Here is a 23865-nt window from a genome sequence, read left to right on the forward strand (position 1 = left end):
TTGATAGGCCTGAAATTTGTAAAGTTGAAAATATAAATATTGTAGCATGATAATTTACATTTTTACCATTATTACAAAAATATTTCCCTTTAATTTGTATTAATCTTATCCATATAATTTGTAAATAAATAAACATATATTTATATTTTGTCTTTTTTTTGCCCAGTAGTACACGGAGACATTAAGAAGTAGTGGGCGTCTGGATGTGATAATATGACTTGGTTTATATAATCAAATATTCAAAACTGGAGCAGCAAGCATCCAGCGTTGACAAATTCAGTATTATTACGATTTTGTTCACGGGTGTGGCCGTGTGGGGCTATATAATGGTGTTGCATCTCCTTCCAAGAATATCATATCACCCAATCTTAATAAATAATTATATGCTTCAACTTCAACGCATCTCAAGAAGCTCTAGCTTTTCTTGTGAGATACTGTACCTTCTTCAATTCTTTCTCTTCTCATATTGAATTTCCAGGTGGGGAAATTTTATTCAAATCATTTCTATAGCCCCCCCTTTTTTTTTTCTTTTTCTTGAGAAAAATGGACTGTGTGCAAGTGAAAGGTAAGAAAAGCCAGATTATGAAGTCCTGGAAACGCTGTCTATCACCAAGAGCAAGAAGGTCCAACGACAAGTGTTCTTGCGATTCATTGGCAAAAAGCAAATCCTGGAACTGCGCCACAACATCATCTTCATTGTCACCTGAAAAAGAAAAGACGCGTACTCAAGTTGCTCCAGAAGGTTGTTTCACAGTGTACGTTGGACCAGAGAAACAAAGGTTCGTTATCAAGACACAGTACGCTAACCATCCATTGTTCAAGATTCTGCTAGAAGACGCTGAGTCGGAATACGGATTTAATAGCCAAGGTCCAATTTTGCTTCCCTGTGATGTGGACTTGTTCTACAAAGTGTTAGCGGAGATGGAAAGTGGTGGAGATAAGAATATTGATCCTGCTGGTTTCGGATGTGGTAAAGGTTATAGTCCATTTCTCCTTTTCAGTCCCTCTCGTCGACCAAACTTCAACGTTAACAAAGGTTATGGAGCTTATCGGCTTCTCAGTCCCTCCAGAATGCTCAAGGTCAATGGATTTTAACTTCATTAAAGTTATATCTTTGTATATGTGTAAACCAGCTAGTCCATCTCTAATATTCCACTTCCTTAAATATATAATTGACAAAGATGTCTTACACATAAACCCTGCGTAATTTTGTTGATAAGGAAACAATTTTTGTAGACCCCTTTCTACCATTCATATATATTGACTGTACAACTAGAGAGTAAGGAAATTTTAGTTTCTTTTTTCTTTCTCCAATCTGATAATAAATTACTCAGAGTTCATTTACAAGTTAACTTTGATATTACAATTGTAAGAAAGATATGTTTCTATTTACTATCTATACCATAGTCAGAATGTTATAATTTAAATTCTTGACTTAATTTTTTTAATACTCTTTATATTCTATACATAATTAATAAACCTCCCAACTTTCGTGAACAATTTTTTTACTTGTTTTCTATAAACCATTTATATCAGTTCTAACCCGGACACACAAAATTCCCATTTCTTTTAAAATAATAATTCAAATCTTTATATATTGTTAAATAAAAAACAAAATTATAACATTCGAAAAAAACATAACCAAAATCTAATCTTTTAAATTTAATATGATTTTGAACAAAACACAAAAACATCTGCCTTTTCAAGGCAGCCACAAGAAAAAGATGGCCACTATATTCAAAGAAAAAGATTTTTGATTCTTCCCAACGGCAACCATGAAATTAATCACAGGAAGCTCCATGCAAAAATTTGAAACTGCAATGGAGTTGATGTTACTATTAAACTTCAAATATTACGTATGATTTTAAACTACATATCTGCTACATAGGTCAATGGGATGTGTTATATGTACGATGTTAAGTCTGTTAGAGATCTTTATCCTAAGAAAGCTGTGGAAGCTGTTACACCAGATTTACCTTCAGGATCTCTTCCGGTTACCTAGCTGATCATGATGTGTTCTATTAGCTCATTTAGATTTTCTGCTATGCACTTAGTTAGTGATTCAAATATTTAAAATTGATTTACTTATCTATGCTGATATTTCTGTTGTAATTCAAAATCTTGTAATCCTTTATATATATGAATATACACGAGAGCTGGTATATCAAGGAACCAGATCTTACTTTCTTCAATTCTGACTTGGTATCAGAGCAATTCTTTGCTCACGCAACTCGATCCCATATGGCCTCATCAATATCTTCCGCTGCTTCCTCATTTGTTATCCCAAATATCACGTCTTTGGTTTCTGTCAAATTAGATGGAACCAATTACTTGAATTGGACAAACCAATTCATTCCTGTGCTTAAAAGCCATGACTTACTAAGCATGGTTGATGGTTCAGAGGAATGTCCTCCTCAATATCTTGGTGATTCCACTGAGAAATCTACTTCTGATATCAATCCACAATATTTGGTTTGGCAGAAGAAAGATCAATTCATTTTGGCATGGTTAAACGCCACTCTCAGTGAGAAAATTCTTTCTCCAGTTTACGGTCTTACCACATCCAAGATGGTCTAGAACACATTGGTCAATAGATTTGCTCCTCAATCTCGATCTCGTATCTCACACCTCAAAAGACAACTTCAAACCTTACAACAGGGGAACAAAACCTGCTCTAACTACCTATTTCTAGCAAAAAGTTAGTCTGATCAACTTACTGCAGCAAGTAAATCTGTGGATGAGAAAGACTTAATCTCTTATGTCGTTGGAGGTCTCAACCCCATCTATAATCCTTTTGTCATATCATTCAATTTTGCCACCCGAGACAAATCCATCTCTTTTGATGATTTCCAATCTGAATTGCTCAATTATGAGCAACTCCTTGATTCTCAAAACAAGTCCCTTCCTAGTGATGGCACTCAGTTTGCCTTCTTCACCAACAAACCAAAATTTCACCATGGCAAGAAACCCAAATATCCCACTCAGCAAGCCAAACCTCCCTCTTCTCTTAAGCCTAATCCCACTACCACACCTGCCTACCCTTCCTCAAAACCACAACCCTCTGGCAGCCCTTTTTTCTCCACTAAATTCCCACCATGTCAAATCTGTGGTAAGCCTAACCATCAGGCGCTTGATTGCTACCATAGAATGGATTTCACCTACCAAGGTCGACACCTACCAGCACAATTAGCAGCTATGGCAACCTATACACATGTCACACAAGAGGATGAACAACCTTGGTACCTTGACAATGGTGCAAACAACCACATCACCTCTGAGTTAGAGAATTTGACATTGCAACAACAGCCATATCAAGGGAATGACAAGGTCACAGTAGGCAATGGAGGAGGTTTGCTCATCACCAACACTGGTTCTTCTATGCTTCTTAATTCCAAACACAGATTTCTTTTACATAATATCTTACATTGCCCAAAAGCATCATCCAATCTTTTGTCCATACAAAAATTCTGTCATGATAATAACGGTTACTTTGTGCTTACTTCTTCTCACTTCTTTGTGAAGGATCTACAGACCAAGCAAATTCTTCTTCAAAGGCAGAGTGAAGTTGGCTTGTACCCTCTGTACCTCAAGCAGATGAAACTCAATAAATCAGTACCAAAAGCTGCTCACATTTCTTCCTTTACTGCTGTCCAAGGGGCTAGAGCTCCAATCCATATCTGGCATTCCAAACTTGCTCATGCTTCTGAACCTATTGTTTCTAGAGTTGTTAGAGAGGCTATGCTTCCTATTTCTAGTCCTGTAAAGCACAATAAAGTGTGTGAGTCCTGTCAAGTTGCTAAGAGTCACAAACTTCCCTTCTCTGAGTCCAATAACATATATGTCCATCCCCTTGAATTAATTCATTCGGATGTATGGATATCTCCAGTGTCATCAGTCAGTGGATGTAAATTCTATGTCTTATTTATTGATGATTATTCAAGATTTACATGGTTGTTTCCTTTAAAGTCTAAATCTGATGTGTTTGTTTGCTTTATCAAGTTTAAACAACTTGTTGAGAATCAATTCTCTCGGCAAATTAAACAACTTCTCACTGATAATGGTGGAGAATATTTATCCACTGCCTTTCAAACTTTTCTCTCTACAAACGGCATCCTACACAAGCTGAATTGTCCCCACACATCTAAGCAAAATGGCATTTCAGAGAGAAAACACAGGCATGTAACTGAAACAGGTCTCTCACTCTTAGCACAGTCTCAGCTTCCTTTTTGCTACTGGGTAGATGCTTTCCTTACAGCCATCTATGTTATAAACCGACTTCCCACACCTGTTCTAAATAATCACTCTCCCTTTTTTACTTTGTTTTGCAAACCACCAGATTACTCCATCCTTAAGACCTCTGGTTGCACCTGTTATCCCTTGCTGAGACCATATTATTCCCACAAATTAGCTTTTAGAAGCACCAAGTGTGTCTTCCTTAGATATAGCTCAAACCAGAAAGGTTATCGGTGTCTGGATTTAAAAACAAATAAAGTCTATATTTCCAGACATGTCATATTTGATGAGTTAAGTTTTCTTGTTGCTGCTACAAAGGATCCAACTCCAGCCTCCTCATCCTTGCAGGACAATTTTCTCAACTCTGGCAGATCACCACAATCAGGTTCACACTCTCATCTCTCACCATCTTTTTCAATTCCCTTTATTTACAAATTCTGCACCTCCTGTTTTACCTACACCAGAACCTTGCTAGAGCATTTCCCCCACATCAGTATCTACTGAACCCGTATCCTCTCCCTTAGACTTATTTCCCTCAACTGATGCACCCATTTAAGGCTCACCATTTGATACCTCACCTAGTGACTTATCCTCTCCTCCTGTTGCACCAAATTTATCTCCCACAAATTCCATACCTACCATGCAAACCCATCAAATCATTACTCGATCCAAAACAAATTCCTCCAAACCCAAATTGTTTCCAGATTACCATCTCTACTATTCCACTAAACATCCGCTACAAACCTTCTCTGTCATTACCTTACCCACTGAACCTCATACTTACAAAGAAGCAATGAAGGACCAGTATTGGATTGATGCTATGCAAGCTGAATACAATGCTTTGCTGTCAATCACACTTGGACTTTATGTCCCCGACCTTGCCACAAGAAAGTTGTGAGGAATAAATGGGTGTTTAAGCTTAAACAGAAATCAGATGGGAGCATTGACCGCTATAAGGCTAGATTAGTAGCCAAAGGGTTTGATCAAATTGATGGTGTAGGCTTTACTGAGACCTTTAGTCCTGTTATTAAACCAGCAACTATTCGATTGGTGTCGGTTCACCATAACTGGGCTATAAGACAGCCTGATATTTCTAATGCATTTTTGCATGGCTTTCTTGAAGAAGAGGTATATATGGAGCAGCCTAAAGGGCTTGAGGATCTTCACTTATCTGATTATGTGTGTAGACTACACAAGTCCATTTACAGACTCAAACAAGCTCCTAGGGCTTGGTTCTTGCGACTTTCTCAAGCACTACTTGCTCTCGGATTTAGTGGCTCAAATGTGGACACATCCCTCTTTACATTTCACCACAACAACATATCTATGTTTGTCCTCATTTATGTTGATGATATCATAGTTACAAGTAACTCTCCTTCATCTATTGATCACCTCATCACTCTACTTGGAGCTGACTTTGCTATCAAATATCTTGGCTCTCTATCTTATTTTTTAGGCATTCAGGTTCAACATACATTAGACGGGCTCCATCTCAGCCAAGGCAAATATGCTACTGACCTCTTGCATCGTACAAGAATGGCTGGAGCTAAACCAGCTCCTACTCCTTGCACCTCAGGAGCTAAAATCTCAAAATTTTCAGGGGATCCACACACTAATCCTACTGAATACAGGACTATAGTGGGAGCCTTGCAATACCTCACACTTACCGGACCCGATCTCTCATTCAATGTTAATCAACTTTGCCAATTTCTCCATTGTCCAACCACTGAACATTTAACAGCTGCTAAAAGAGTGTTACGGTATATCAAGGGTACCTTAAACGTTGGACTCAAATTCAGCAAAGGGTCACTTCACCTCAATGGATTTTGTGACTCGGATTGGGCAGGTTCTCCAGATGACAGAAAGTCCACCTCTGGCTATTGCATATATCTTGGTCCTTGTCTCATTTCCTAGTTAGCAAAGAAACAACCAGTTGTAGCAAGGTCAAGCACTGAAGCTGAATACCGATCTATGACTTTTACTGTGGCTGAACTTTACTGGCTTAGGATGCTGTTGAAAGAACTTCACATACCACTCATGGCTCCACCTTGTTTGTGGGTGGATAATGTTGGTGCTTTAGCTCTCTCTTCTAATCTCGTATTCCATGCTCGTACTAAACACATCGAGGTGGATTACCACTTCATTCGTGAGAAGATTTTTAATAAAGATATCCAAGCCAAATATATCTCCACTGCTGCCCAGCCATCTGATATCTTTACCAAGGGGCTGACTTCATCTCGATTTCCACTTCTTAGGGACAAGCTGATGCTTCGTGACCTCCCCATAACCTTGAAGGGGGATGTTAGAGATCTTTATCCTAAGAAAGCTGTGGAAGCTGTTACACCATATTTACCTTCAGGACCTCTTCCAGTTACCAAGCTGATCACGATGTGTTCTGTTAGCTCATTTAGATTTTCTGTTATGCACTTAGTTAGTGATTCAAATATTTAAAATTGATTTACTTATCCATGCTGATATTTCTGTTGTAATTCAAAATCTTGTAATCCTCTATATATATGAATATACACGAGAGCTAGTGTCTCAAGGAACCAGATCTTACTTTCTTCAATTTTGACTAAATCATCTAACTATCTATATAATATATGTCAGAATATGGCAAAGAGAGATAGGCATGAGAGGCTAAGGAAAAAGATGGCAAAGTGTCTAGAACATAAAGGAAGAAGATGAAAAAATATTTCTTTTCTGTATATTTCAATATTGTAATGTGTCAAATTTATACAAGTTTACAAGTGTAAAATATGGAAATACAATCAAATATAATCAATGTAATTACATGAAATTAGTAACTGTAATTCCTTCAGTCAAGTCATGAATCAAGCCATAATAGTTTCAACCTTCAATTAAGCATGGATCACAGCACTTTGTAATAATCATATTCCATCAGTCTATGGTGCATTGTCTTCAACCAACCGTCAGTTGATTTATGATTAATCTGATGAACTAATCCCACTGTTAATGATTATCCAATGAATAAAAACTAATTTGCTTAATTTACAAAGTGAATTTATTCACAAAATTTTCCCGAGCTGTTGAAAGCTTGACATTTGTATAGTGATTAATTTCCTCTTTTTTTTTTTTTTTTTTTTTTTTTTGGGTCAGAAGATTAATTGCTTCTTAAAACTTGATACGTACTGAACATCTTTTATATCAACATATTTCAGTATTTCACGCTTTAGAAACTCTCTTGGGCTAAATGTCACGTGTGGGCTCAAGTATTTTTCTGTGTAAATATGGCCGAATAACCTTGTAGTTTGAGTTGATAAAGTCCATGGCCCTAAGCCCATAAAAATATAACTATATAATGGTCCACAGGCTCAAGCCCATCAAACATAAAACCGTAGAATGGTTTGTGTTACATAGAAAAGAGCAAGTTTATATTTGTGTCACTTCAACAATTTTCTTAATCGTTGATTACAATGAATTGATGACTATTAATTATTATTAAAAAAATTAAATGAAATATTTAAATTAATTTATGATTTACGAGTAAACGACTTTTTCCCATCCAAATAATGGTTTAATGACACTTTTCCATCCACAGACTTTAAAAATACCACTTTATTACCCAAATTTATATTCTATTTCTAATTTCGGCATCATTACGACCACATACCACCATCATTATCTTTCCCGATCATTACTAATCAAAACCCCTCAAACTCTACTTCTATTAACCTGCCAATCACCGGCAATCGAGCAATTAAGGTTTGCACAGCCGCCTCTCCCAAGTCAAATTCCGATCAATCCCAACCACCAAAATCCAACCTTTCACCACCAAAAGACTTATCGGTCTTTCCTCTTCAAAAGCCCCAATAGCCTAGATCAAGTTTGCTCTATGTTCGTTGTCGAAATATAAATTTGGATATTAAAGTGGTATTTTAAAAGTCTGTAAGTGGAAAAATGTCATTAAACCATTATTTGGGTAGGGAAAAAGTCGTTAACTCTTAATTTACCCTAATCAACAAAAGATGCCCAAGTTGCTACAATGGAAATTATTAATTCGTCGTCATAATAAATGACTTTGTGGGATTGATTGATCATGAATTTTTATTTGCCTAATATCATGGAATCAAAAAAGGCTCACCAATTAATTGATTGAACAATCGATTTAGTTTTAAATTATATGAAGTTCAGCTTAAATAGTACTACTCTTATTAAGTTTATATATAAAATTACTCACTTTTTACATTAAATTTTGAAGTAAATGACTTTTTCCCATCTAAAAAGTTTTAAAATAACATTTTTCCACCCAAAGTTAATATTCCGTTACTACCCAAAATACACTTCACTTTCTCAGTCGACGTTCGGTGAGTTACCAGAAGCCAAGTAAGAGGGGTTTTGTAGAATAGAGGTCGGTGGATCAAATAGTATAATAGTGACCGATTGAATATTGAACGCTAGAATCAGCCAAAAATCAATTATTTTGAAATTTTTTTGTTGGGAAAGAGTCATTTACTCTAAATTTTGTATATAAACTCTATAAAAGTAGTATTAATCATTGAAATTTGGTCTCTCTTCCACTATCCCATTGAATTGGTTCTTTTCTTGCTTAAAGAGATCATAAATATGTGGACTAGTGGCACCACCCACCTATTAATACCAGATGAGTGACACGGATGGTTATGGTTTATTTTCTATATCCGCTTAATTACAGAGTGTAGGGATCTGTCCCCCTCTTTAACGATTAAATTGCAACTTTTTAGTGAAAAACTCGTACAAAACATCTATTTCCATGTCTTGTTAAATATGTAAAACGTGTAACATGGAGGAAACTGATTGGGGGTAATATGTATCAGCAAATCTAACACAATTAATTACAAGCGCAAAACAACTATCGAACTTGAGACAGTAAAACTAATACATAAACTTGCAAGATAAACAGATCCGGAAGACATGAGTTTGTACTTCAACTGCCAGTATGTTTCAAAGCAGCATAATCCAATCTCACTCTTGGGACTGAATTGTTATACTTCTTCCTTCCACTCATACCATAGGCATGAAGTTTACTCAGTCTGAACAATTTTATTTTATTTTTGCAACGGATAACCCTTTATTTAATGGTAATTTATTCTTCAAATCAATCCTTTGGTTAACTTCATATCTGCAGGAGTTCCTCAAATATCTTCATGGCAGAAGCTGGCAAACCCAAAAGCACATTTATGCTTTTCCTGTCTTTACCATGAGATAGGAACAGAATTACTTCCTTCTCAGGCAAAGCCACAGGACCCGAAAAAACGGGTTCTCCCCATCCAAAGTTTATAGTGTTGAAAGCAAGTCTAGACCAAGTTGTGATTAGAAGAGTTGCAGCCAAAGAGGGCCTAGCTCTTGTTATTTCAAAATAGTCTATAGCCGATCTCATATAACTGTCAGTAACCATTTGAACAGCCTTCTGAACCAATCCAACCGCATATGATGGTGGATTTTTCAAAAGATCACCTGCAGCACACAACGCATTTGTCAATACAATCCCATTGCCCGCGAAACCTTCGGGTAATGGAGGTACAAATCTTGGTCGTCCATCGACAGCAAACAGGAGTTTTGTCTGTTGATCAGGCTTCATGCTTAATGCCTGACATCGAGCTCTCCACACAAAAGCTGAGAGAGCTTCAAATGTTGTGCATTTGTTTAGCTTTCTATCTTCCATGGCTATTTTCTTGAGTTTTTCAAGCTTTTCCGGGTCAAAAAGGAAGGAACAGTAGCGTATTTCTTCTCCGTACAGGTTGCTGGTATTTGATATATCTTCAATCTGAGCAAATTCGTTGTGTGGAAAGTCTATCTTTGGTGGTTTTCGGGCTTCCAGTATGGTTCTATCAAGAGATGGAGGCACCTTTAGAGGCAAGCCTCTGGCAATTTCACCCCAGGAATTCACAAAATCCATAGCACCGATCCCGTCTAACATACAGTGGTTCATGGACATCCCAATAATAAATCCTCCACACTTGAACTGAGTCACCTGGAAGACAAAATTACAGCATACTGTGCTTCATGATAAGCATAATACTAATTGCAATTCCGAATAATTAGATAAAGATATTTGATAAATCCGAATGTGAACAAAATGAAGATGTTTTAGGATGGAAAAGGACTATTGGTTATTAACTTCTTTTTATGTCCAGTCAGTAAAAACTTTCGTACTTTGAGATAAGACTAAGGAAAGCATGGACAGGTTTTTTCCAATTGCAAATTATAATCAGATAAAAATATCAAACCTGAACCGCCAGGAGAGGCATCTGAAGTATGTTCTGAGCTCCAGGAGTTTCATAGACCAGCTTACCAAGAGTCCCAGGATCGGGCTTTGCCGTGTCTCCTATATCTTCAATAGTACAATTTGCTTCAGCTTCAACAAAAACAGCACCTTCACCTGTGCAGTCCACTATCAGCTTCCCCTCTACACTAATAGTTAACTTCCCCGCAAGTGGGTAGTAGTAAACGAGTAATTTGGACAGGGCATTCTTGACGACTTCCACAGCATCGTCATTTCCTCTTGAATCTGATTTAAAGCAGTAAAGAGTACGAACAATCACCGCGATGTTCTGATCAAGGTTTGCAAGGAAATACAGGCCTTTCTTTGTCTCCTCAGCAGGAAGAACCAGAGTTGGTTCCCCTTGCTTCACAATAAGCTCAAAGGTACTAGTTTTAGCATCCGCCATCACAAGACACACACCTTAAAACCCAAAAGCTGCCAGAAATAAAAAAACAAATTATAAGAAGAAAGCAAATTGTCTCTAATCATGCTATTTATGTAAATGCAATCCTTTAAACAAACAATTATCTATACAACTGATAGCCAAATACAGAAAGCGTGAAAAGAACAGCTAAAATCATACCTGAAATTAAGACGAAAAGAGTAGAAGTGAAGCTGTAAAATGTATTCTTTCGAAATGGGGTTGAAGTTATATAGGAAAAGATGGACGGACCAAATAATTGAGAATTATTTGTCTTAGTTAACAAGATATCTCAAGCTGATAAAGACGGGCTGGCTCAAAAGTAAAGTTGTTTTACTGGAGAAACCTCGTTGATTGAGAGGAAACAACATTTTTTTTTTTTTTAAATTTTCGAGTTTTGTTATACACATTGTTCTTTTCTGCAGATTATGCAAAGGTGAAAGGCCATATGGGTTGTGGTAGGCTACTTGCATCAGAACCAAAACTATACCAGCCAAGCGGAGTCTTGCGTGAGAGAAAGGAGAGACTTGGGGGTTAGTTGGTGGGGTTGGCGTGCAGAATTTAGTTACTTCATCTAATTTTATTGACTTTTAAAATTTTTCCTTACCATCTTTTATGGATTAAATTATATGCTGCTGTTGGTTTACTGCATTTTTTCTTGTTTGACTATTATAGAATCATATAGTCTCAGGGCTGTCACTGGGCTATGAAGTGAACAACCATTTATATAATAATATTCTTTGCAGAGGAACAAATTCTGAAAGTTGAATGACCAAATTATTCAGATTTATTGAACAATGAGTAACGTTATAATGAAATCATCATCAATTGGCCATTAGGGGTTAAAAACTGAAACCACAGGATAAAAAGATTCAGAATTGTACCGTAACAATTTGAATGGAAGTGACCATACACCCTTAACTTTAAGAACAATGCTAGCTTTACAAAGCCACATACAAAGGATGCATACAAAGACAATCTTCACCCTTGATTTTCATGATTTCTCTCTCTCTCTCTCTCTCTCCGTTTTTTCTTTGTTTTTTTCTTCTTGTTGATGTCACTTTGTAACCCTCTTTATATGGGTCTTTGTAAGAATAGCATTTTTCTAACTTTAATGGCCAATTCAAGAAAAGAAAATACCTAAAAAAACAAATCATCTTCATCTTCCAAATACACAAGATAACATCTTCACTGTTATATTGCCTAATTAAAAAAATTCTCAGCACAATTTAAATCTACTTAAAATATCCTAACCAGGTTTATTCTAGTGTTACTCAATTCAAATCTTATCTACAAAGATCATATCAAGAGATTAACGATTGAACGACGAGGACAATAACAAAAGGGCGCTTGTGCAGCTGTGGCTGCTCATGTCGTTGGAGCACAAACCCAATGAATGTTTACAATAAAAAACAAGTGCGAGATTTTTGTTGAATGTGTTTCTTATATTTCTTCTGGTTTTTTTCATGAATATGTATTGATTATTCATCTAATTTATTTCCCGCCACCTGGTTTCATTGGGGATGGCCCAGCATCGGCCATTGGACAAATAATAATCTTGTTGGTTTTTGGTATTTCACCTTAGTCAAATAATAGGCCAAACGAAACATTTACCCCTAAGCTATTTGAAATTCTGTAACGTGACTAACGTCCCTCCCTTACAAATAAGGGGGGCTAAACGTCCCTTCTTGAAACATTTAGTATGAATTGGATTTAAGGTGTGGGTCTCTTTATAATTTCCTCAAACGTGAGGATATTTCTGAACTCCATCAAATGAAGCGAAACTATCTTGCGAGTTTGAAGATAGCAAGAAAGGAAATTTTAAATTTCTTAACCGGGAGGGTTTCACGGTTCAGAAACTGAGTACAAGAATTTTAAAAGGTTATAATAACAAAATTAATACCATCATAGTTCCAACTTCACCATCAAATCAAAGTTTACGTAGTGAAGGGTTTAAGAAATTTGTCCTTGCATAGCAGACCATATTATGTCTAAAGAACTAGCCATAGCAAAAATAAATCTTAAGAATAAAACAGGAGACATTGATTGTTCGGTTCACCCTACCAAATGACACCACGTAACATGGACGTATCCAATAACAATTTCATCCTTGAGCCACACACATTTGTGATTTGAAAAGCAATCAAACAAGAAAATTGAACCACAAGATGCTGATGCAACAACCATCTAGTGAGGATCATCAACGTTTCTTCATAAGCAACAGGCTGATAAATTAAATCCTAGATTATAAAAAGGTTCTTGTGATATCTCACAACTTAAAACTCACCAATGACCAAACATCAAATTTATTAGTACTAGTAAATTTACTTCACTGTACTGATGACCAATTTAGCATCGCTAAACTTTCAAATATACTTGAATAAATGCTGGAAACCTGCAGTGTAGGGAAACCAGCAGCATTAGCGAAGTAACGTCTGGCTAATCCACATTACAAAGTTGCACTTCAATTAAAATGAAGAAAACCAATTCACTACTCATTAAGTAAAACTAGCTATCAAATACAATTGAAAGATAATCTAATAAAAAACATGCTAAAAAGGAAGCTGGAAAAAAAATCCTAATAAATAAGGGCCAGGTCAGCAGTAATTAAGAGTTACTAATGCTTATGGTACAAACAAAGGTAGTTGAATGGTTCATCTGGAAATGGCCATGACATCCAGACAGCAACACCAGTTTATCATTCACAGGAACTGTTGATGAAACCTCTACTTGGAGACTATTGTGAGTACACTTGGCTGACATGTTCAACAACAATCACAATTCATTAAGCATCATCATCCCCATCCCCATCTTCATCTTTGTCAGCCTCACCACCACCAGCTGCATTCTCCTCATCTTCCTCCCCTTCATCTTCCTCATCAGTCATGTTATTTATGACATCGGTTATAATATCCTTCACCTCTGCTTTCCTATGCATAAGATCTAAACCAAAGTGGGTACCTAATATATATTATACAATTAGTTCAGTATTCTACAATATCGTAATTCACAAGTGGAAAGAAAAAATAAACCATACCAAGTTGGCGGAGAATATCAGATAATGTTGCCTGCATTACAATGAAGAAATCTTAAGAAACTGGCTTACATAACTTTGATTCAAAATCTCAGAAACACTGGGACATAGGCATTTTTACTTACAGTATTGAAGTCAACTTGCTTCAGAATATCCACAACTACAGCATGCATCTCTTCTCTCATGGGTTCTGCTTTAGCCTTCTTGCTAGTTTTTCCTTTACCTATTATTCCACCATTAATTTGCAACAGATATGTTACCACCATTAAAGTATTGATCTTGTTTTGAACAAAAATTGAACCACTCTAATACCAAACTTAATTTGACCTTCGAAAGCAAAATGCAAGAAATGAAGTAACATGTTCATAAACCCTCATTCCTTAAGCACTTGTTATTGTTACATTCATTATTTAACAATATACTTAATTTAAGTCCAAGAAAGACCTTGAACAGGGAACTACTTATATGTACAGATGTTTTCTTTAATAGCAAAAAAATTCATTCCATTAGAAAAATTGACAAGTAACTATTGTAATTACAATTCTTTTCTTTGTAATTACCAATATGCAGGATCATGTACAAGATGTAACACAGACATTTGTCAACTACCAAAGTTCAAAACCAAATCTAAAAACTTTAAAAGTTAAGAGAAAAAGATAATAAACAGATAGCAATGCACCTTGATCCTTGGCAGCGACCTTTGCTGGTGACTTGCTTGACTGCTTTTTTCCTTTAACCTTTTCCTTGCCAGCAACACTTATATCCTTTTCTTTTTCCACTTTCTGCTTTTTTGATGCAGATCCCTTTGCTCTAGAAATTTCGTCAGAATCTGTAGCACCTTGCTTTGAAGTTGAATGAGAAGATTTTTTTGTGGATTTCATGGGACTTTTCACAGATTTTGTAGAGCTACCCTTCTTAGCAGGTGTGGATTTATCCTTGCTTTTAGAGCCAGAACTATCCTTAACAGTCTTCTTTGATGAACTCTTCTGGCTTGGCTTCTTTCCCTTTGGTTCACCCTCTTCCTCAGATTCACTCTCCTTGTGATCACTTTCTTCTTTTGGTGCTGTATCATTGTCATTGTCTTCCTCAGAATCATCTTTAATGTCTGGTGATTCAACTTTATCATCATCTTCATCTTCTTCCTCAGCCCTAGACGACAGCTTACGTTTTTCCCCCAGTTGCAATGTTTGCTTCCGTTTCTAATGAGCAGTAGAACAAATAAATTACGAAACCAATTGTCAAACAGAAAAAAGTCATGAAAAAACAATGATTTTATAACTTGGGAAACAGATAGATAAGATCAGCATGTTCTAGGTTTAGAAAAGAGAGATTTGCTGATAATGACGAAAAATCCCTCAAGCATTGGGAAAATAGATCAATAGCATTCATCACCCACAAGAACCAATTAAAACAAATACTATAACAGTAATTATTCGTTCTTCCATCCCAAGATTGAAAAGACAAATTTTCTCTTTAAATTTGATAATTATCATAATCAAACAGTTTCTAGTTATTCCAATAGTTCTAATGACACAGCAAATTTTATAAGAAATTATGAGCAATAAGTAGATGACAAATCTGAATATTAAATCCATTAAGATTACACCAATCTAAAGGATGACATCATCCCAAATTTAAGCATGTAATCAAATAACCTGATACGAGAGTAACGTACATATAAAAAAAATAAAAGTGACTTAGAGAAAAGTTCAGACAAAAAGGAAGGCTCAATACCATAACCATTCAACATGTGCCTTAGAGGAAAATACATATTCCAAAAGATGAACCATGCAAAATTAGCATATCTGAACAAAGTTACATTGAAGAGCCAGAAACATGTAAAAGTGGATAAACTCTGATAAACCTAACCAAAAAATGACACTTACCCAGTCTAACAGATGATTGGAAACACAAAATGAAGGTACACATAATTACAAGATTCTTAATGATATGATAAATCAATAACTCAATACGCATTTGAAATCTATTGCAATATATCAGGCAAATTATATAATCCCCACAGCACAAACTCAAAAATAGAAAATAAGAGGCAACAAAACAACACAATGTGTGGCTAAATAATAATATAGTTTTCAGGAGAACATTCTTGCTTAATATCACCCTGATGCAATCAATAAAGCATATATAAATGCCTATTTACATTGGTTATAACTTTAATGGCCAATTCAAGAAAAGAAAATACCTAAAAAAACAAATCATCTTCATCTTCCAAATACACAAGATAACATCTTCACTGTTATATTGCCTAATTAAAAAAATTCTCAGCACAATTTAAATCTACTTAAAATATCCTAACCAGGTTTATTCTAGTGTTACTCAATTCAAATCTTATCTACAAAGATCATATCAAGAGATTAACGATTGAACGACGAGGACAATAACAAAAGGGCGCTTGTGCAGCTGTGGCTGCTCATGTCGTTGGAGCACAAACCCAATGAATGTTTACAATAAAAAACAAGTGCGAGATTTTTGTTGAATGTGTTTCTTATATTTCTTCTGGTTTTTTTCATGAATATGTATTGATTATTCATCTAATTTATTTCCCGCCACCTGGTTTCATTGGGGATGGCCCAGCATCGGCCATTGGACAAATAATAATCTTGTTGGTTTTTGGTATTTCACCTTAGTCAAATAATAGGCCAAACGAAACATTTACCCCTAAGCTATTTGAAATTCTGTAACGTGACTAACGTCCCTCCCTTACAAATAAGGGGGGCTAAACGTCCCTTCTTGAAACATTTAGTATGAATTGGATTTAAGGTGTGGGTCTCTTTATAATTTCCTCAAACGTGAGGATATTTCTGAACTCCATCAAATGAAGCGAAACTATCTTGCGAGTTTGAAGATAGCAAGAAAGGAAATTTTAAATTTCTTAACCGGGAGGGTTTCACGGTTCAGAAACTGAGTACAAGAATTTTAAAAGGTTATAATAACAAAATTAATACCATCATAGTTCCAACTTCACCATCAAATCAAAGTTTACGTAGTGAAGGGTTTAAGAAATTTGTCCTTGCATAGCAGACCATATTATGTCTAAAGAACTAGCCATAGCAAAAATAAATCTTAAGAATAAAACAGGAGACATTGATTGTTCGGTTCACCCTACCAAATGACACCACGTAACATGGACGTATCCAATAACAATTTCATCCTTGAGCCACACACATTTGTGATTTGAAAAGCAATCAAACAAGAAAATTGAACCACAAGATGCTGATGCAACAACCATCTAGTGAGGATCATCAACGTTTCTTCATAAGCAACAGGCTGATAAATTAAATCCTAGATTATAAAAAGGTTCTTGTGATATCTCACAACTTAAAACTCACCAATGACCAAACATCAAATTTATTAGTACTAGTAAATTTACTTCACTGTACTGATGACCAATTTAGCATCGCTAAACTTTCAAATATACTTGAATAAATGCTGGAAACCTGCAGTGTAGGGAAACCAGCAGCATTAGCGAAGTAACGTCTGGCTAATCCACATTACAAAGTTGCACTTCAATTAAAATGAAGAAAACCAATTCACTACTCATTAAGTAAAACTAGCTATCAAATACAATTGAAAGATAATCTAATAAAAAACATGCTAAAAAGGAAGCTGGAAAAAAAATCCTAATAAATAAGGGCCAGGTCAGCAGTAATTAAGAGTTACTAATGCTTATGGTACAAACAAAGGTAGTTGAATGGTTCATCTGGAAATGGCCATGACATCCAGACAGCAACACCAGTTTATCATTCACAGGAACTGTTGATGAAACCTCTACTTGGAGACTATTGTGAGTACACTTGGCTGACATGTTCAACAACAATCACAATTCATTAAGCATCATCATCCCCATCCCCATCTTCATCTTTGTCAGCCTCACCACCACCAGCTGCATTCTCCTCATCTTCCTCCCCTTCATCTTCCTCATCAGTCATGTTATTTATGACATCGGTTATAATATCCTTCACCTCTGCTTTCCTATGCATAAGATCTAAACCAAAGTGGGTACCTAATATATATTATACAATTAGTTCAGTATTCTACAATATCGTAATTCACAAGTGGAAAGAAAAAATAAACCATACCAAGATGGCGGAGAATATCAGATAATGTTGCCTGCATTACAATGAAGAAATCTTAAGAAACTGGCTTACATAACTTTGATTCAAAATCTCAGAAACACTGGGACATAGGCATTTTTACTTACAGTATTGAAGTCAACTTGCTTCAGAATATCCACAACTACAGCATGCATCTCTTCTCTCATGGGTTCTGCTTTAGCCTTCTTGCTAGTTTTTCCTTTACCTATTATTCCACCATTAATTTGCAACAGATATGTTACCACCATTAAAGTATTGATCTTGTTTTGAACAAAAATTGAACCACTCTAATACCAAACTTAATTTGACCTTCGAAAGCAAAATGCAAGAAATGAAGTAACATGTTCATAAACCCTCATTCCTTAAGCACTTGTTATTGTTACATTCATTATTTAACAATATACTTAATTTAAGTCCAAGAAAGACCTTGAACAGGGAACTACTTATATGTACAGATGTTTTCTTTAATAGCAAAAAAATTCATTCCATTAGAAAAATTGACAAGTAACTATTGTAATTACAATTCTTTTCTTTGTAATTACCAATATGCAGGATCATGTACAAGATGTAACACAGACATTTGTCAACTACCAAAGTTCAAAACCAAATCTAAAAACTTTAAAAGTTAAGAGAAAAAGATAATAAACAGATAGCAATGCACCTTGATCCTTGGCAGCGACCTTTGCTGGTGACTTGCTTGACTGCTTCTTTCCTTTAACCTTTTCCTTGCCAGCAACACTTATATCCTTTTCTTTTTCCACTTTCTGCTTTTTTGATGCAGATCCCTTTGCTCTAGAAATTTCGTCAGAATCTGTAGCACCTTGCTTTGAAGTTGAATGAGAAGATTTTTTTGTGGATTTCATGGGACTTTTCACAGATTTTGTAGAGCTACCCTTCTTAGCAGGTGTGGATTTATCCTTGCTTTTAGAGCCAGAACTATCCTTAACAGTCTTCTTTGATGAACTCTTCTGGCTTGGCTTCTTTCCCTTTGGTTCACCCTCTTCCTCAGATTCACTCTCCTTGTGATCACTTTCTTCTTTTGGTGCTGTATCATTGTCATTGTCTTCCTCAGAATCATCTTTAATGTCTGGTGATTCAACTTTATCATCATCTTCATCTTCTTCCTCAGCCCTAGACGACAGCTTACGTTTTTCCCCCAGTTGCAATGTTTGCTTCCGTTTCTAATGAGCAGTAGAACAAATAAATTACGAAACCAATTGTCAAACAGAAAAAAGTCATGAAAAAACAATGATTTTATAACTTGGGAAACAGATAGATAAGATCAGCATGTTCTAGGTTTAGAAAAGAGAGATTTGCTGATAATGACGAAAAATCCCTCAAGCATTGGGAAAATAGATCAATAGCATTCATCACCCACAAGAACCAATTAAAACAAATACTATAACAGTAATTATTCGTTCTTCCATCCCAAGATTGAAAAGACAAATTTTCTCTTTAAATTTGATAATTATCATAATCAAACAGTTTCTAGTTATTCCAATAGTTCTAATGACACAGCAAATTTTATAAGAAATTATGAGCAATAAGTAGATGACAAATCTGAATATTAAATCCATTAAGATTACACCAATCTAAAGGATGACATCATCCCAAATTTAAGCATGTAATCAAATAACCTGATACGAGAGTAACGTACATATAAAAAAAATAAAAGTGACTTAGAGAAAAGTTCAGACAAAAAGGAAGGCTCAATACCATAACCATTCAACATGTGCCTTAGAGGAAAATACATATTCCAAAAGATGAACCATGCAAAATTAGCATATCTGAACAAAGTTACATTGAAGAGCCAGAAACATGTAAAAGTGGATAAACTCTGATAAACCTAACCAAAAAATAACACTTATCCAGTCTAACAGATGATTGGAAACACAAAATGAAGGTACACATAATTACAAGATTCTTAATGATATGATAAATCAATAACTCAATACGCATTTGAAATCTATTGCAATATATCAGGCAAATTATATAATCCCCACAGCACAAACTCAAAAATAGAAAATAAGAGGCAACAAAACAACACAATGTGTGGCTAATTAATAATATAGTTTTTAGGAGAACATTCTTGCTTAATATCACCCTGATGCAATCAATAAAGCATATATAAATGCCTATTTACATTGGTTATAGTTCATTGAGTTCCAGAAAACAAAGATTCCTAGAAAGTGAAACAGTATCAGGAATCTCAGAAACCACATAACAAGTACTATTTACTTAAGGCTGCCACCAGTAAATGATTCAAAAAGTTTTTAATACAACCTCATTGATGCAGTAGCTTAGGAGCAATGCAGAAAAAAAGATGTAGTCACATCATTTTGCAAATAAATGGTAAGCAACCAATAACATGTATTATATAAGATTTTGATAAATTATAAAATCAGATAATAAATGAAAGCAAGCCATCCTTTCATTGATGAAATGTTCAGATATATCAGCTACAAGCAGGAAGAATCAGGAAAAAAAAAAACACCTTGGAGAAATTAAATAATGGGATCTGTTAAATTGTCATCACATATACAAGTTTCTGGGTTTGAATAATTAGGCAACATATATATAAACCACCACATACACCAGTAAAAATTTCCATCTTTTTTTTTTCCAAAGGACAAAGTAGTTAAATTTTCACATTGTACCAGATCTACTAAACAGTATTACAGCAAACCCATAACCACAAATTGTAGCAATTAAAACTGAAAAGAGAAATTGAAAGTAAATCTAAAACTTTTTATGCAAATAAAAAACAACCTTGGCTGATGTATCAGATGCTTCAGAATGACTAACATTTTTGCTTGGTGTGACTTTCTTTCGCTTTTTACCTTTCTGAAATCAAGATGAATTACGAATTTCATCAATATTGAAATTTGCAACTAAAGATCACCTTAAGGCCCAATTATTTGTGAAAACAACAAGATAGTGTAGAACCTGTTCCTTCTCAGAAAGCAAGACATCAGTCGTAGCATGTGGACATTCCAAGAATTCCAATAACTTCACAGAGAGTTCTTCCTGAAAGCATAACTCAGTCTATTAGGTCAAATAAATAAATCACATTTAAAGTAGAACAATCTTGTTAGTATGACCTTTTTCACAATAGCCTTATTTATAGGAATATTGAGCACATCACAAAAGTCCACAAGTTTTTCTTTAACACATTTGTCAAGCTTCTCCTTCACTTTTGCCTTTTGTTTTTCCTGCAACATGTAAAAGAACCAAGTAATATTAAAAGAGCTTGCATCACATAGTGACTTTTAAGCATGTTTCTACCTGAAATGAATATGTTATTGTTCTCATGGATGAATCTCTTTTTCTTTTTTGACTTTTTTGGGATAAGGGGATGAAATTCTCTATAATTATTTGGATGTTCAAGCACACATGCATGATTTTAAAGAAAATTATGTGAACAAACTCTATTTAGACACACACAGTAGAAATTCAATACATAACATGAGATACCTCATTCTCAGCCCAGACATAACCTGAAAACTGGCCTATATTCTTCTTTAGAGCGTGTGCCTGCAAATAAGACATTAAAATGTTACAAAGCATTTGTGCACCACAGATTCATACTTAATGATGCCAAACAAAAAAGGTACAGAAAGAGCATAAAATCCAGTCACCTTTGCTTTCTTCCCAAAGAGTACTGTGTGAAGCATCTGTAGATTGTCATCTGGTTTTCTCCTGGACAACTTGAATGCCACTGAAACAGTCTCATAATATCAGAGATAAAAAAAAGGGCCAATCTGTTGTAATCAAATAGTTTAATGAAGTTGATAAAAACATCCAACAAACATCTGCAAGACAAAAGAATCTGAAAACATTATCCTATACTTCTACAGAACAATCATATATATGCTTAATATCACATGAAGCTCAAAAGGTAGACAATAGGGACCAAATCCTGAAGTAACAATTTATAACCTTTTGAACATTGATTCAAACAAAAATCTAAAAAATGCCAATTGAAAATGCTCCAATGCAAAAGAAATATAAACTGAACCCAGTAACCTATGATGCATACAATATCCTTAAGTTGTAAGGCCCCATGAACTTACTAAAAGATGAACGAAGGCAGTATGGCATCACTACAAAATTTTAACATTTACTTCTAAGAAACAGCATCCTCCACTTCAGTCATACATTAATGATGAATAGCTGAACCAAAAGACCGAAGTTTTTATATATCAGAGATGTTGTTTTCAATCTTCAACTTCCAGTCCTATGTTCTCTGGCCAGTTCTTCTCTTATGATCCAAAACAGAATAGTGACACAGCTTATCACCATATAACACAAACATAAAGTGCCCCAACCTCATTCAGACAACCATTTCCCTCTGATCAAGAACTACCATTATTAAATTGAACTAAGAAAATCAACTGTTCTGCAGAACAAGCGAAATTAAGAGCAATTCAACAGAGTGGCCATCAATCAAAGCCGTAACAACAATCAAGAGGCTTTTTTTTTCTTTCTTTATATTATTAAAAAAAAAATTGTTAAATAATATTAAGAATAAGCATAATACCAATTAATAAGGTAGATAAGGGGACTAGATACCCAAAAAAATATGTATATCAGAGGCATCAGTTTTACTAATTCATTTATTACACTAAAACAATGCCAAACGTGTATTCATATGAAATATCAAACTCCAAGGCATCAAGAATTTCCTTCTTAATTTTTAACATGTGTTTAAACAGCAAATTTCTATCATACTGATAGGTATGGTCAGCAGGTCCCTTTTGATCATGAAAAGTTTAAAGCATTTATAAAGTAATGGCCATCCAGTGGCCTCAATTTCCAATGTATAACACTTTCCTGGTATCTCAGAACAACTAGTCTAACCAATATAAGAATCTACCTGAGTCTTATGAAAATAGTATTTCAACCATACCGTTTGGAATATCCTTAAGCTGTGTGCCACGACCCTGGAAAATACACAAATCCGCATACAATCAGAACAGCATAAATTTTACAACAAGCTTAATCATAAAAAACCAGACCCTTTGAACGAGGTCGTACCTTCTCAATGGACACCGGCTTGGTTACCGACCTTCCAGAAGACGGCGCAGAGTACCTCTCCACGACCTTCCTCTCCCTGGTGGGTCTCTCGCTACCTGGAGTCACCGGTTCTGGTTCCTTAACTTTCTTAGATTCTTCCAATTCTTGACTCGGTTTCTTGGACTGGGACGATTCCTCGCTCGGCTTCTTCACACTAGACTTTCTTGACCTCTTGCCCTTCTTGGGTCCATCCTCCTTGTCTTTAGGCTCCTCCTTTTTCTCTTCAGGCTTGTCACTTTCTTTAGGAGCCCCATTTTTCTCAGAAAGTTCGTGAATTTCTTCTTCTTTCTTCTCGTCTACTTCCTTTTGACCGTCCTCTTTGTCTTTGCTTTCCACTTCGGGAGGAGCCTCTGCCTCCTCTTCTTGATTCTTCTCTTCTAGGGTTTCGCTGGCCATGGAAAAATTGAAAATCAAGCAAGACCCAAACCTTAGGGTTTCAAGTAATTAAGAAGAAAGAAAACCCTAGAGATCGTACAGGGAAGAAGAAAGGAAGTGAAATGATTCAAAAAGTAAGGTGTTTTAAGAGAGTGAGTGAGAGAGATAAAGACACAGACAGAGATTTGGTAAGTAAGAGCGGGGTTGAGAAAAGGGGCGGGGGTTCAAAATTTTTTATGGGAAATTTGAGAGCGGGCTTTGGTGTTTTTGGGCTATTGCAAATCGCGGCAAAGCTAAAAAACTAATATCAAATTGTGGAGCCAAACACATCCTAATTTTTCCTCTC

General features: G+C 35.5%; 4 protein-coding genes across 4 annotated transcripts; 1 reads left to right on the forward strand and 3 right to left on the reverse strand.

Annotated features, from left to right (window-relative positions):
* The first annotated feature begins 343 nt into the window (after window positions 1–343).
* On the forward strand, window positions 344–1330 carry LOC116105444 (auxin-responsive protein SAUR71). Its single transcript, XM_031391871.1, has one exon. The coding sequence runs from the start codon at window positions 544–546 to the stop codon at window positions 1093–1095; it is 552 nt and encodes a 183-aa protein (XP_031247731.1). The 5' UTR covers window positions 344–543; the 3' UTR covers window positions 1096–1330.
* A 7751-nt stretch (window positions 1331–9081) lies between these two features.
* Window positions 9082–11274, reverse strand: LOC116105428 (omega-hydroxypalmitate O-feruloyl transferase-like). The gene is made up of 3 exons (XM_031391854.1): window positions 11082–11274; window positions 10464–10933; window positions 9082–10207 (listed from the first exon to the last, which is right to left on the reverse strand). The coding sequence occupies exons 2-3, from the start codon at window positions 10902–10904 to the stop codon at window positions 9350–9352; spliced, it is 1299 nt and encodes a 432-aa protein (XP_031247714.1). The 5' UTR covers window positions 10905–10933; window positions 11082–11274; the 3' UTR covers window positions 9082–9349.
* A 1903-nt stretch (window positions 11275–13177) lies between these two features.
* Window positions 13178–17779, reverse strand: LOC116105411 (transcription initiation factor TFIID subunit 11-like). The gene is made up of 5 exons (XM_031391839.1): window positions 17654–17779; window positions 14633–15152; window positions 14079–14176; window positions 13957–13987; window positions 13178–13880 (listed from the first exon to the last, which is right to left on the reverse strand). Exons 1-5 carry the CDS (start codon window positions 17777–17779, stop codon window positions 13705–13707), a joined length of 951 nt encoding a protein of 316 aa, XP_031247699.1. The 3' UTR covers window positions 13178–13704.
* LOC116105407 (protein DEK-like) lies at window positions 17271–23795 on the reverse strand. The gene is made up of 11 exons (XM_031391835.1): window positions 23106–23795; window positions 22978–23011; window positions 21707–21786; window positions 21543–21602; window positions 21170–21280; window positions 21015–21095; window positions 20838–20912; window positions 18730–19249; window positions 18176–18273; window positions 18054–18084; window positions 17271–17977 (listed from the first exon to the last, which is right to left on the reverse strand). Exons 1-11 carry the CDS (start codon window positions 23538–23540, stop codon window positions 17802–17804), a joined length of 1701 nt encoding a protein of 566 aa, XP_031247695.1. The 5' UTR covers window positions 23541–23795; the 3' UTR covers window positions 17271–17801.
* Window positions 23796–23865: the final 70 nt, after the last annotated feature.

The sequence above is a fragment of the Pistacia vera genome, unplaced genomic scaffold, assembly GCF_008641045.1.
Source record: "Pistacia vera cultivar Batoury unplaced genomic scaffold, PisVer_v2 Contig499, whole genome shotgun sequence".
NCBI classification, from domain to species: Eukaryota; Viridiplantae; Streptophyta; class Magnoliopsida; order Sapindales; family Anacardiaceae; genus Pistacia; species Pistacia vera.